The following is a 15,748-nucleotide window of genomic DNA, read 5'->3' on the forward strand; positions in this document are numbered from 1 at the left end:
CTTATTCTCCTTATGCGAAATCTAGCAATCATCATCATAATAAATGTGGATCTGAACATAGAATACTGATTACCAGATGCTGGGAAAGGAAGCTCAGATAATCTGGTAATGGGTACTAACACACACACAGCTACATAGAACGGAAAATTCCAAATGTTCCACAGCACGTAGGATGACAACAGCTCATCATAACACATTTTTGTTATTTGTTATGAAGACCCATAAAAGAAGAATCCAAAGGCTTCACACTGTATACATGTGTTGAATCACCACACTGTATTCCATACACATTATAATAATATGCTAATCAGAAGTTTAAAAATTAAATGTTTGTTTATTACTATGTCAGGAAACATTTCACAATAGTAGCAAACATTTACAGCAGTGGTGAAGCCTTTCACCCTGGAGAAGAGTAAATGTTGGGCACGTGACTGAGAATTCACACTTGATATCAGTGCGCTTCACTTCCCTATCTGCAATATGTAGAGTCAGGTCATGAAATGATACACGCAGTGAATGCAAGAGCCGTGGATGAATCTACAACTCTAAGTAACTTGCAATATATTTATTTATGATGATTTTTACATAGTTAATTAGGGTGATAAGGGTCAAAGGCTACAGGAAGGTGGATGAGATCATTATTTCCACATTCTCTTTTTTTTCCTCCCAGTAAGTGGAGGGAGGGGAGAGATCAGGCGAGAAGCCACACTCAGCCTCCCAAACACCTCTGCACCCTAGGATGGAGCACAGTCACTCGACACCACCTCAGGGTCTCTGAAGTGGCACATGCTCCAAAGGTCCTGCTCAAGAGGTTTTGATAATTCAACAGTTCTGTATTGCTGCCAATTTCATTACTCCAAGCATGATGAAACCTCTTCAGAATCCACTGGTTGATATAGTCCAACCTGGAGTCTCCATTTGCCCAGATATTCATTGCCAACACTTGAGTGGGGTAGTTGATCAATTTGTTCTGTCCTCCATCCTCTGTTATGGTATTAGTTGTCCTCTTCAGGCTCCAATGTACTTCCATATCCTCCATGTGTACCTGGATATGCTGTCTACTGTTCCATCTAAGCCACTGAGGGGGCCCAGCTCTGATATTTGTGGTTCACAGTCAGACCATGGAACCTGCAATTCTCTCCATGTTTGAGGTTCTGAGTCCAGCGATTCAGTTGGGGGGATCCCCAAAGAAACTTCATCTGAGGTGACCCCAGACCTGATTCTTGTGTGTGCTTGCCAATACAGGGTCTGCCACAGTCCATCACCCCAGTTGGCTTATGCACATGGTGGGGTAGCAACTGCCGGGTCAATTCTGTCACCAGCCCTTTCTTCTAGCTCAATCCTGCCCAGCACACACTTGGCCCTCCCATAAACCAGTGAAAGCTGCAGCCTAGTTGGAGTGGACCGCAATAACCCCCACCAAGCCTGCTCCCTGCTCTGGTTCCATCATGTACAGCAGACTGGAATCAGTCTGTCCCAAATCCAATTCAGCTTTCATGCATGTCAATGGGCATTGGAGCCTAGTTCAACCCAACCAGCCCCACTATCCAGCCGACACACATGCCGGTGGGTACCACTCTCTGTCTAGCCATGCCTGCCCCAATTCTGGTTCTCATGCTTACCAGTCAGAGTGGCAACCCAAGAGAGAGGAGCCCACTATTTTCCTATTGGGCCCACTTCAACTCCCAGATATTTTTGCAATATTTTTTAAAGATTTATTTATTTATTTGGAAAGGCAGATACACAGAGAGAAGGAGATAAAGAGAGAAAGATCTGTCTACTGGTTCACTCCCCAGGTGGCTACAACAGCTGGAGCTGAGCCAATCCGAAACCAGGAGCCAGGTGATTCCCTCAGGTTTCCCATGTGGGTGGAGGGTCCCAAAGCCTTTGGTCATCCTCTACTGCTTTCCCAGGCCACAAGCAGGGAGTTGGATGGGAAATGGAGCAGACGGGATATAAAGCAGTGACCATATGGGGTCCTGGAGGATGCAAGGATGTAGTCACTCAGCCATCATGCCAAGCCAATGTAGTTTCAATAACTAAAACTGTCTTGGTCATTCTATTTATGAACATTTATCAATCAAAAATAATCCTATAGAAAAGATATTTTATGGCCCTAGGTGTTTATCATGTATTATTATTATCCATACAGCTAAATTATCATGTATTATTTGTATAGTTAAAATTTGGAAACTCTCAGGTCTCAGTATAAAAGGATGATTAAAGTATTGTAACTCCACATGACATGTTATTCTCCACTGAGTAAGATACACCACACTGCAAAGCACAGTCTTTAGTGGTATAGAATGCTTGTTTGATTTTCTTTGTCAGATCATGATCTCTGCATATCAGCAGTTACTGCTTCTTTACGAGCATATCCCACCGTCTTGGCCATCATGAGAAAAAACTAGTTGCAAGTCCCTTCTTCCCTAAAAGGTCCTGGAGAAAGATGTTTCTGCAGAATGTAACAAGTAGAAACGGGCTGAAAATAATGAGACAGATTGAGAAAAATGTTTCATAGGCTGTTAAAGTGCTATGAAAACACAAAATATTACTATTATAAAAATTATTAATAGTCTTTGACTAAAAGTACTTCATCCAACTGGACTCGGAAAATAAACACTAGGTCATATTTGTCCTTTTGGGCACAGAACTTAGAAGATGGCTCTAAGATGGAGGAAAACAAGTCCCAAGTAAATTTGAATGTTTAAAAATAGAACTGGAAAGAGCCAGCTTGGGTCATCCCACCATCTCTTATTCTAGAGCTTCTTCTAACTTTAAATGCCATTTGAATTTTGGTAAGGCACAACCTGTGAAATGCTCTGAGCTCAGTTTGGAATATTATTTATAAAGTGGACTCCATGCCAACAGAAGTGGTGTCCTGGGACGTCCACAGCCTGAATGAGTGCTTGATACAGCCACAGTCACCTAGCATGGAAAGGGCCATGTGTCGAGGGCCAGGTGAGTCATCCTGTCAAAGACAAAATCCGAAAGGGTACTTATTGGCAGCACTGAGTATTCTTTACTTATAAAGGTTTATTTTATTTATCTGAAAGAGTTACAGAGAGAGAAGAAGTGAAAGAGAGAGAGGGAGAGAGATCGATCTTCCATTCCCTGCTTCATGCTTCAGATGGTTACAACAGCTACGATAGGGCCAGGCCAAAGCCAGCAACCTGGAACTCTATCCAAGTCTTTCAGGTGGATGGCAGGGTCCCACTTAGGCCATCTTCCACTTTTTATACAGGTACATTGATGAGGATCTGGATTGGAAGTACAGAAGCCAAGGGCTCTAACAGTGTCACAGACGACAGCTTACCTGTGCCACAACACTGGCCCCAGAAGCACTGAATACTAAGCAGGAAATTCAACATCCAAAGATGTTTCAATAATTCAATTATGAAAGCAAACATTTTCATGACACAAAATGTCATATCCAAAGTGCCAGCACCTTAGTAAGCAAACATTAGAATTAACCAAACTTTAATTTACCAATACACACTAGCTGTCAATGCCAAGAAATCATTTAACTTGTCTATCCTCAGAGGCCATATCTGCAAAACAGTCCAACTTGACATCTCTGTCCATAAACTTTTTTGTGAATCCAAAGAGAAATAAATGGCCCCTGACTCCTCTACGTTAAGTATTTATATAGGGCAAAATGGGCATCTTTTTTTTTCTTGAAGCGTTGTACTGCATGTGCCAGAGAAGAAATAAAATCAAAATTCCTCTATTTTGAAACTGGACTATTATTTTTCTTGGATGGTAATCAATTCTTCAAATTTTCAAACACAATAAGCAAATACAGTTAACACTTGATTTTTATTATATCAAATTACAGTGTAATATAAAACAAAACAGACTAATTCATTTTCTTTTCTTTCTTATCCCTCAGTCTTATAGGTTTTCCTGAAATGTTTTACGTTTTTCTTGAGTTGTTACTTGAAGTATGTTATGTAAGGTTCCTATACGATTTGCCTGACTTCTATTCAGTTTTCCCACACACTATGAATAAGAACATCCCCATCTAAAAGGGGAAATGAATTAGTAATGATTTTCCAGCATTAAGCACTGTGGTAGCCTGAGTAATGGTCTTCCCAGGATATCTACATTGCTAAGCCCTAGGCTGTGTAGATGGTACCTTGCTTGGCAAAAGGAACTTTGCAGATAGGATTTTTAAATGAGATGGTCCTGGATGATTTGGTTGGGCCCATGTCTAACTATCTGATGTTTCCTTGCAAGAGGAGCACCAGGTAGTCAGAATGAAGGGGGAAGCGACAGGTGATGGAAACCAAGGCCACAGAGAACCTCTCCCTGGAGAAAGGCCATAACTCAGGGACACAGACAGCCTCTAGAAGACAGAAGAGCAAGAACCATATGTTCCCTTGTACTCTCCAGAAGAGAACGGGGAAGTTCTCCTGCTACCCTTTCATTTTAGCCTTGGGGAACAATGGTAAAACTTCAGGTATCCAGCATTGCAAGGTAATCAAGTTACATTGTTCTAAGCCACTATGTTGTGAATGTGTTATAGCAGCCACAGGTAATCAACATCAACAGTGGCCTGGATATACTCTAAGTCTCCAAGATTGAAGGCGAGGATGCTACTAGTCCAGACAGATGAATGCTAAAAATTTAGAGCCCAAGTTCATTACCTCACTGACATTACATTTACGAAGTCAGAAAAATTACCATCATCACCAAATTCGTCATTTCCATAAACATTCCTTTTAATGCAAGAATCTGCAATTCTTTTTCCTCCATCAGGTTTACATCTTGTGTCCAAGAAGATTGAGGAGCATAGACAAGGAAGAGTGTGTAAAGCAGAAAAGGTTTATTGAAAGACAGCAGGAAAGTTAAAGCAAGAATGAAGGGGGAAAAATCTTGCAATTTGAAGAGGGATCCCTGAAAAAGAAAGAGCTGCCTTCAAGCCTGATTGCCTGGGGAGTTTCCAAGCTATAAAGGGGGACGTTCTTGCGATTGTCCTGGAAGAGAGATGGTTTTAATTTCTAATTGGTTGGTGGTTCAACTGAGACTCTATGGAAAACACACAAAACCCTCCCTCCCCCACAGGACACACAGAATTCTGGTTATCTAGGTCTGTTACAACAGCACAGAAGAAACTTGATTACAAGGTCTTGACATCAACATTCTTCCCAGAAGCGGATTGCTTGGCTTGTTCTCACCTCCAAATACTGGGGAGGGACCCCTGGACCCTATCTACAAAGCCAGCAGTCTATCACTTTGACAACCCCTACTTTATTTATCAATATCAATTTGACTAATGAGCAAATTAACTTCCAAGAAGGCCAGTATATTGGCTGTTCCAGAAACAACCATGCTGTTTCTAGAGGATTTAGCCAAAAAGCCAGGCAAGTCAGCAAAGCTCACTCAGACGGGAAGGAGGGACATCCTGAGTGAGTTATAAAGCGGCAGGTGATGTGCGTCTTGCAGTAGAGGACGTCTAACTTTGGTAATGCAGCTACCCACCACCCTGTCCTTTGTGGAATAAACAAGTAAAAAATGTAAGGGTTCATGTAAAGAACCTATTCCACTCATCCAACAGAAGTATAACACACATTCATCCTCAGATGTGCACAGGAATGTTCATGCCAACACCATTTTCAATAGCTCCAAAGTAAAAATTGCCCAAGCACCCACTAACAATAGCACAGATGAATAAATATAATGCATTTACACAGACTAGACACAGAATAAAATGAATTGCAAATAGATTACAACAATGTAGAAGAACCTCAACAGCATACCACTGAGGAATAGAATCTGAATACAAAAAGAGTATATCTAGCATAATTTTATTTGCCTAAAGTTCAGAGAGGCTTTTCTGGGGTTATGCAAAGCAAATTTGGAAACAGAACCAGTCATATGCCTATCCATCAGCAAAATATGCCAAGACAGACCCAGTTCAGAAACAGGATTACTTTCAAGACTCAACTCAAGTAAAGCCAGTAGGAGCATACATTTTGGAGTTGGATAGTTTGGGGCTGTACTGCTTCCTAAATTATGTCTGTCACTCTTGGAAAGTTACAAAACACCTCTAAAATTTAGTTTGCTTGTGTTAAAAGTGGAATAACATTTGCATCACAGGACTGTGAGGATTAGATGAAATACAGTGTGAAAACGGATCCCAAAGGGTGTTTAATTATTGGAAGCAATTGCAGTTCTCTTTTTCTTTTTCATTTTTTTATTAATTATTTTGCATTATGTGACAGGTTCATAGGCTCTGGGAATCCCCCCACCCCTCCCCACACCCTTCCCCCCTGGTGGATTCCTCCACCTTGTCTCAGTATTACAGTTCAAATTCAATCAAGATTCTTTCTTTGCGAACATATACCAAGCATAGAGTCCAGCTACTTATTGTCCAGATGGGTTGAACAGTTTCTTGGGGAGACTATTTCTGGTCTGAAGTTAAAGCTGGTAGAATATCATCCCAGTCAATTAAGAGTCCCAATATAACATCAACAGCAATTTGCAACATTATGGAATTGACATGGTTTTGAGTAACCAGTATGTGCAGTTCACTTTTATTCTGTGACTCCTCTAGCATGCCTCTCCTTTGTGTTCCCACAGCCAATGCATATCCCTGCTAAGCCCCTCCCTATTAAAATTACATCTGATGAGACTAGAAAGCCCTCAAAGGCAGAGCCCTGATTGCCTTGGTTGTCTTATCCTCAGCATCTGGCCTTTTTGGGGTTTCAACTTTTCAAGAAGTATTTATGAACTAATCTGATCTCTGAGTTAGGAAAAATGTGAGACATCAGCCATGATCTACAATTATAAGATTTTTCCAACTGTGACCCACTAGGTGGTGAAATACACTTAGTGAGTCACAACCAGATCTGTTATTTAAAGAAAAAGAATAGGAAAATACAAGGACAAAACACATGATAAGGTTGATTATTGTTACATGAAAGTTTTTATTTGTTACATATGTAAATGCACTTGCCTGAAACATAAATACATTTGTTGCTGTAAGAGACCACTTCCCCTAACTGCAACCCTCTTTTGGAACTTCTTCCTTATAAGAGCTTTCTCTTCAATAAACTTTACACCTCTAATAACAAAGAAAGAAAGAAAAATAGTGTGAATGTTTGAATTCCCCTCCATAACATCTGGTATTTCCTCTTTTTAATATCAGCCACTCCAATTTGTGTGTGGTATGGAATCTTTTATTTTTTTCTTAAAGGTTTATCCATTTTTATCGGAAAGGCAGATTCAAAGAGAGAAGGAAAAACAGAAAGAACTTCGATTTGCTGGTTCATTCCCAAATGTTCACAACTACCTGATATGAGCAGATCCGAAGGCAGGAGCCAGGAGCCTCCTTGGGGTCTCCCAAATAGGGAAGGCTCCCAAGGCTATGGGCCATCCTTTCCCATGCCACAAAGAGGGAACTGGATGGGAAGTAAAACAGCCAGGAAACAAACCAGCACCCATATGGGAGTATCTTTTCATTATATCTTGGTCTCTTACATACCCTCTTTAGAAAACTCTATAACAAATACTTTAGAAAACAATCTGGCAATATTTACTAAAACTGAACATGCATTTTCTGTCACCCAACAATCTACTTCTGTTTATTTATCCGACAGAAGTGTGTACAAATATTCATCAAATGAGATGTACAGAAATGTTCATAATAACAACACTTGCAATAGCTCCAAAGTGGAAATTATCCAAATACCTATCAATAATAGAATGGACAAGTAGTGAGTTGATATCTTTATAATCAATGGGAAATTACTTAGAACCACACACAACAATGTTATAGAATCCCAAAACGCCAAGATAAAGTAAGAGAAGCTGGACATAAAAAAAGTAAACCATATATAATTTCATTCACATAAAGTGCTAAACTAGGCAAAACTAATTGATGTCAAAAATAAGGATGACGGCTACCACAGGCATTCTAAGGAGAACTTCAGAGGCCTGAGGATGTCCACTTTCCTGAGCTGAGCGGCCATCATGTGTGTGGAATTAACTGGACTATCATCAGATGATGTGTGATTTTTCTGAATTATTTCTGAATTTGAAAGTCTTACATGTGTGTGTATATATATACAATGTTCAAAAATTAATAAATAATTCTTTTTTTTATCTGAAAAGCACTGGAATCCCTGAATACACTCACTTTCATTACCACCAAATGCTCATCTGGCCTCAACTTGAAGGACCCCAGGATCAGGACTGTCCTAATGGCCCTGGCAACTCATTGGTTGAAAAGCCTTTTCCCTACACTCAGCCTTAGCTTGGCTGCTCATCCCACCATCACAATGTGTCTCCACAGGCTGCTCTGCCCTTGCAAGAGAGAGGCTAAACTGGTCCAAGTCTCGGCCACCAACTGCACTTCAGAAGAGAACAAACCTCACACCCAGCCTGCACACTTCAGCCTTGTGTTTCTCTTGATTCAACTCTTTCATCTAGCAATGCCCAGAGCACACTCATCCTCCACAAGAGGCCGGAGCAGAATCATTATTAATAAATTCAGATGGTTTTTATCAATATGCCTCACACTTGAATTTCCCCTTTAAAATTGACTCTATAGCATGCACTCCCATTGAGCTCAACAATCACAAGGAGTGTTCAGCCTCAAGTTCACCATCTGGATCTGCACTGTCTGTAGTCGGTCAGAAGTCAGACACTGGAGACAGAAGCAGAGCTGCCGCAGAACTACCTTGGGGATCCTGTCTCCACACCGGCTCTCCCACTAAAAAAAAACCTAAATGAAGTCTTTGTCCTCACACATGGTCTTTCATCCTTAACCCATCCTTAAGTGGGCTCCATTTTGATGTACATCTGATGAGAGCAGTGGGTGACGGAGGAGTAGGGATGTTTCCATTGGGTGTCTCCAAAATCTAATCTCCAAAGCTGACTGTCCCAGAGCCCCAGCAATATCTCAACTACGCAGGCTCTCTTCCCTCTCTTCTCTTCTCCCAGTCTCTTCTCCCTCTCTCCTCTCCCAAAGTTGGCTCCAGCTGAGGGCCCCCTGGACATGAGCACGCATGGCTTGGATCACTCAGTCCACCCCTGCCTTTGTGTCACGAGTGGAGGGTAAGGTGGGGAAGGAAAACGTGGCAGGGTGAGGGCGAACCTAATGTTGCTCCAAGTGTCAGAAATCAAAGGTGTTTCTAGAGAAACACCCGCTGCGAAAAAGACAGCCCTGGCGAACGAGAAAGAGGTTGAAACATTTCCACAAAAACTTCCAGGCAGACTCGCTGGATATTTTTAACATGCAGAGGAGGTGGCAGGGAGAGTCATCCAGCGAGGGGAACACCAGAGAAGAGAGCTTGTGCGGGAGGACCCAGGGGTGGGCTGGGAATCAGATAGGAGGAAGCAAGGCATGAGGTGGGGGTCAAGGAGCGACCCGGGGCCCCAAGTGCGGAGGGGCGACCTCTGGCCACAGCGCGATGGAGTCAAGAATGCGACCGGAAAGCCACAGCTCACCTACCTCCACGTCTGCTCCATCTTCCCGGTGCTTTCCTTACTCTCCAGGCGCTGCTCACCCGGGAGTGGCAGCCGCTTGGGAAAAAGAGAAGCCTTGCTCACGAACCTCCAGGGCTAGCAGCCACAGCCTTCTCCTCCCGGCTCCTTCTTTCGGTGGTGGAGGCGGCGGCGAGCTCCGCTCCTGCTCCTCCAGAAACCCGATTTCCGCGGCCGAGCCTCCTCTCTCCGTGCGAGCCGCACAAGGGAGGGACTGTTCGCTGGGGGCTGCGCGCCGAGCGGAGCGCCACGGCGCCCGGGGCCGTGCGGGCAGCCTCCCGAGCCGAGACGCGTCTGGCTGGCACGAGCCGCGCGCCACCAGCTGAGCTGTCAACCGCGGGCGGAGGCGGGGCTCCGACTGCCAGCGTGCGCAAGAGGTCACTCGCTGCCGGACACACCCTCGCGGCCCCAGCGAACGGCGGCGCCGGCACTAGGGCAGACGGCTTCCAGGGTGCTGTAGTGTGCCCCGTCCCCTGCCCATCCCAAGGAGGGGCTTTGGATGAAACCAACCAACCGCGGGCAGAATCTGCAGAGGCGATCCTCCCGCTGGGCTCGCGCACCCCACCCACAGGGAACCCCGAAGCCAGAGACGGAGTCCGCTAGGTTTAGGTGCAATCACAGTTCAATGCAGGTGGAGCACTAGATGGCCACATCACGACGCAATGATGTGTTTCCTATAAGTCTGACCTGTCAGCTTTGCCACTAAATCTAGGAACAGCGACCTTCCCAGGAAGGGAAGCATCTTGATTAAGCCTTGCGACCTTGCTAGTCCTTCCATCTCGTGGAGTTCCTCTTCATTGGTTTGCAGTTTCCACAGCAACAAGGTTCCATCCGCAGCTTCAAGGAGGCAGCGGACTTCTGAACTTCCTAGAACGCTAGAAAAGCTTGAGATGGTGGCCCTGAGGACGGGGTGTGTCCAGAGCGCCTGTTGTAAGATCGCGGAAAGGGGTCCTTCTGAGATGGCGCTGTCTGAGACCTTGAACCATCTGCTTATGACTGAAGACTCCAACAGGCAAGACAAGCTATAATTGGAGTGCTCACAGCCCCCAGCTCCTTTTTATTAAGTGACATAATCACTGTTATTATCAGCATCAACACTGACCTTTTTATAATTTGAAAGGAAAAAAAACGCTTTCTAGTGCCTGCACGTGGCAATGCGGACTTAATTACACTGACTTTACAGAGAAGCTGAGTGAAACCCCAGGAGCTCAGAGCCTCATCAGTGGAAGCTCCCCTCGCCAGGGCACGGGCCTGGAAGATGCATTCCTTGCACTTCTGAAGATCGAACCAACACGTCTTCTCCCTGAAGCACCTGAGGAGTTCCCTGCAGAAAGGTTCCAGCAAACCCCAGGGCTGACAAAGCTGTGCCCCTGGGGACAAGCGACCAAGAGCCTTTTTCCTCACCAGTCCAAGCCGGCGTAGGGAGGACAGGAAAGCAAAATGTTTGAGGCATAAAATGTCTCAAGAGTCCCCAGTCTCGAATCCCACAAATCCAACACTTAATTCACAGAGCAGACCACACTGCTCCTGAGCTTAGAATGTTACCGGGGGGGAAAAATGCACAGTCCAATTTGACCTAACAGGCCACCTGTCTTGAGAAGAACCTCCTGCCGCCTCTCAGACGGAGGGAGAAAAAAAAAAGGCAGCGAGAGTCAGATTTCCATCCTCCACACTAAAGTTGGTGCTATATTTAGTTTTGTCTCAACTCAAATTATGGGCTACTGGGGCTGTGCAGAGGAATGCTGTCTACAGGCAGACAGGCACTGCATTTAAGAATGCTAGCACTAATTAGGCAAGCTGCGGGGGCTTAGAAGTGAGGTAAGAAAATATGCTCCTTTAAGTTATTTATCTATGGATTTATTTGAAGAAAGAGACAAAGAGGACTCCTATGTATTGGTTCACTACTCAAATGCGTGAACAGCCAGACCTGGGCTCAGTCTGGGTCTCCAGGTGGATGTCCCAAGTGGGCATTCCAAGCCAGCGTACCCACCTCTGTAACAAATGCCAGCCTCTCACTTGTTGTTTTTTTTTTTTTTAAGATTTATTTATTTTATTACAAAGTCAGATATACAGAGAGGACGAGAGACAGAGAGGAAGATCTTCCGTCCGATGATTCACTCCCCAAGTGAGCGCAACAGCCGGTGCTGCGCCGATCCCAAGCCAGTAACCAGGAACCTATTCCAGGTCTCCCACGCGGGTGCAGGGTCCCAAGGCTCTGCCGGGATTAGAACCAGCGCCCATATGGGATCCCGGGGCATTCAAGGCGAGGACGTTAGCCACTAGGCCACAGTCGCTGGGCCCCCCTCGCTTGTTTTTAAAACAATTTTCATCAAAAGTTTATGACACATTCATTGTACATTTGAAAACAAAATGCAAAGTAAATTGCCCATAATACCCAAAGATAACCAATGCTGCTTGTTAAACCTCTTCCACCTTAGAAGTACATAAACTCTGAGGGAAATCCCAGAGTCTATGGAATTGTATCATAAAATAATAATAATAATAAATGGAAAAAGATTTTAAAAAGCTATATTAATTTTTAAAAATGTATGTGGCTTTCCACACATGCTTGCAATCAATTATTCATATCTGCTGATGTCTGTGACGGGGAACATTACATACTTTCATCAGCTTTTGTTTCTTGCCAATATTTCTTATAACATGAATGAGATTCACGAAGCTATTCAGGTGGCAGCCTTTGTAATGAAACCAGATTTGGGGAATAAAGGACAAAACAAAACCTATTGCACTATTTTAAAACTTTAATGCGACCCTATTTGATAAAAACAAGCACTGAAATGCACAACAGATTTTCAAAATAGTGAATACCAAGCCTCATACTATGTTACAGAGTGGATTCTGAACCAGTTTTCTCACCTCAGAATGGATTTGATCTTTTTTATCAACTTCTCTGAAATACGAACACTTACTCAGTTTTATAGACAATAATTAGAAATGCTAATGAACAAATGGTACGAAATCTGTGCTGTTTCAGAACCAGTTTAATGGCCCAGTATCCAGAGATTGCAAAATGAGGGATTCAGAAAAAAACACGATGTGCTTATATTAGTGAGTTAAGATTGCCTATTCTGCAAAGAAAACAGAATAATAAAAATTAGTCGAGTGTTGAAGCTAACAAAAAGATTACAAACTGCCTTAACATCAGTGATGATAACCCTTGATATCAAATTATAAAGTTGTTAAACGTTTTATTCTCTAAGATTTTATAAGTAAACAAATAACTTATAAAATGTTCATTTATGTTACAGATTAAGACTACTATTTTTATATGTTTTCCGTATCCAGATTCTGTAGAAGGTAATATTTTAAAAATAATGTACAATGCTGTTTAAAACATGTAAAGATTATTGTATTAAGATAATTAAGAGATAAAAGTCACTAGCTTTTATGCTGAACTGCTAAACCTTAAATGTATTTCCCCAAACATCTTTAAAATCTATCTATCTACCATGGTGTAGCAAGCTAAGCCTCCGCCTGCAGCACCAGCACCACGTGTGAGTGCTGGTTCAACTCTTAGCAGCTCCACTTCCAATCCAGCTTCCTGCTTACTCTGAGGAAAGTAGTGGAGGACGGCCCAAGTGCTTGGGCCCCTACACCCACACAGGAGATCTGAAAGAAGCTCTGATTCCTGGCTTAAGACCAGCCTCCCTCCTGCTGTTGCAGTCATTTGAGGAGTGAACCAGTGGATGGAAGATCTCTCTTTTTCTGTCTCTCTCTATATAACTCTGCTTTTCAACTAAAAATAAGTAAATCTCTTAAATATGTATATACATGTAATTTGATCAAAACACTGATTTGCTATCACACATGGGTATATACTTGAAAAGAAAAATATATTTGCTGTTTTCAAGATTATGTTTGTTGAGAAACAATTTTTTGTGGTAACCTTTAAAAGAAAAACATTCATGAATATAACCACTCCTCCAGGACAAACATTTCAATGACTTCATATGACCCTTGATCATTATCCACATGTATTATATTTCTATTTATTTAACTTTAATTATATCTTTGACATGAGTTTCTGCTCTTCTTTTTCTTACTCATCCAATTTTTTTCCAGGGTGGGTGTTTAGTATAGCTGTTAAGACAACACTTTGGGCACCTTCATCCTCTGCCACTCTGGTTTGCACCCTGGTTCCACTTCAGATTCAGCTTCTTGCTAATACACATCCTGAGAGGCAGCCCCACTGAGTTCCCAGATCCTGGCTTCAGCCTGCCCCCACCCTGGCCACTCTGGACACTCTGGACATTTGAGGAATGAATCAGTAAATGGAAGGTCTCTATTTCAGTGTGTGTGTGTCTGCTTTTATAATAAGCCAATAATTTTGAAATTATATATTCCCAAAATATTATTAAGGAATATTCATACTTACTATTGCAATGATCATGTGACATTTTATAAGACTACAGCTTACTTAATAATACTCTATTTTTGTGTAGTCATACTATTTTCAATGTAAGACTCTTACAAATACTGCCTGAATGAATTTTTTCTGTATTGATCATTTCATGCTTTGGAATTATGATACAGACTGAATGTATGTGTTCCTTCAAAATTCTCATTAGAGCCTTTGTGGAGTTGATGAAGCTCCTCACCTTCAGGGATGGGATCAACCCTCTTACAATAGAAGCTGAATTGTGACACATCAGATTAAGCCTCTGCTTAAGGACAAAACATCTCCCATCTCAGAGCTGGCTCCCATCCACACTACTCCATTTCCTACCCAGCTTATTACAAATGCACCCAGCAGGGCAGTGTGATAACAGGCCAAGCACCTGGTCCCAGTCACACACATGAGAGGCCTAGATGGAGTGCCTAGTTCCTGGCTTTAGCCTGGTCCTGTCCAGCTGATTACAGGCATCTGGGGAATCACCCAGGGATGGACAATCTCCTCTCTCTCTCTCTCCCTTCCTGTAACTGTTTTTGAAATAAAACAAATTCTTAAAAATAAATGAACGAAGGTGGTGAAAGCGAGTTCCTGGTCTCTTTTGCCCCACTGTCCTTCTATCAGTTAAGTTATAACGTTCATCCCCTCTGCAGGTTGCAGGAACAAGGGACCATCTTGGATATGAGAGCAAGGCCTGACCAGCCCCTGAATCTGCTAGCACTTTGATTTCACACTCCTCAGCTCCCAGAACTATGGGAAACACAAAATCCTAAATGCGTTATTGTAGATAATAAGCTTCTATCATTTATACATTTACCAGTCTAAGGTATTAAATTGTGGCAGCAGAAACACACTAAGATAACTATTTTCCTGAGCTAAATTTGGAGGCATGGGATGTTAGAATGAAGGACTAGCTAATTTTATCATCTTAGCCTTATCAGCACTGGAATTCACCATTTACATTTCATTCTTATTTAATATATGCATCACTTTAATAGTTATAATATTAAGACCTAGCGGTCTTTAACTTTGGGGAGTGTTTTGTATGACAGTTGATGCAAACCGAAACCCAGCTAGAACCCCATTGCATGCCACTCCAGGAATGCTGACGATGGGAGGAATGCCTTGCCTGCAGTAAACTGTTACCTCTGAACTGAAAATCTGGGAAGAAACTTCATTTTATTCTCTTGAATAAATCAGGGAAGATGAGTGTGCTGAAATTCCTTGTGAATTGAGTGTATCAACTCAGATTTCAGAAATTGAATCGGGGTTTGTAGAGTGGCAATCTACATCCCATATTACCTGCATCATCTACATAGGCTCCTGTCTGGCCCCTACTTCATGAGTCATAAGCTTTGCAAACTGGCATTGAAATATGACAGCAAAGTCCTTTTGCACTGAGTTTTATAAACTTTTACAGTGCAATATTTGTTACTTTTCTAAGATAAATCAAAGACAAATGTCTCAAGACTTCTGTGCAGTATTTGATGGAAGATCTTTCATACATTTGTAACTGATGAAAGTAAACCAAAATCCAAACCCTTTTGGAAAAAAAAAAAAAAACACCTCATACCGTGTACCAGGTTTTTGGTTTAAAAAAAAAAAATTATAGGGTGCTAAATTTAAATAGTGTTCTATTAATCAATATGTAAGTGTAATTATGTTGAAAGATTGAAAGAAAGCTGTAAGACACACAGAATCAGGAGCCGAGCTGGCTGATGCAGCACATTAATCCCCCAGCCTGTGGTGCCAACATCCCAACTGGGCTCTGGTTAGGTTCCAGGCTGCTTACTTTCAATCTAGTTCTCTGCTGATGGCCTAGGAAAGCAGTGAAGAATGGTCCAA

General features: G+C 42.5%; 1 protein-coding gene across 2 annotated transcripts in view; it reads right to left on the reverse strand.

Annotated features, from left to right (window-relative positions):
- Window positions 1–15,748, reverse strand: part of PDE4DIP (phosphodiesterase 4D interacting protein) — a 241,637-nt gene that overhangs the window by 182,197 nt on the left and 43,692 nt on the right. Inside the window, exon 1 of one of the 2 annotated variants that reach the window (XM_058660134.1) lies at window positions 9,461–9,783. The exons of the other annotated variant lie outside the window; for it this stretch is intronic. Coding sequence (XP_058516117.1) covers window positions 9,461–9,477 — 17 coding nt within the window. The 5' untranslated portion in view covers window positions 9,478–9,783. Of the gene's footprint in view, window positions 1–9,460; window positions 9,784–15,748 lie in introns of those variants that run through there. 2 annotated transcript variants of the gene reach the window in all.

Source organism: Ochotona princeps, chromosome 2, assembly GCF_030435755.1.
Source record: "Ochotona princeps isolate mOchPri1 chromosome 2, mOchPri1.hap1, whole genome shotgun sequence".
NCBI classification, from domain to species: domain Eukaryota; kingdom Metazoa; phylum Chordata; class Mammalia; order Lagomorpha; family Ochotonidae; genus Ochotona; species Ochotona princeps.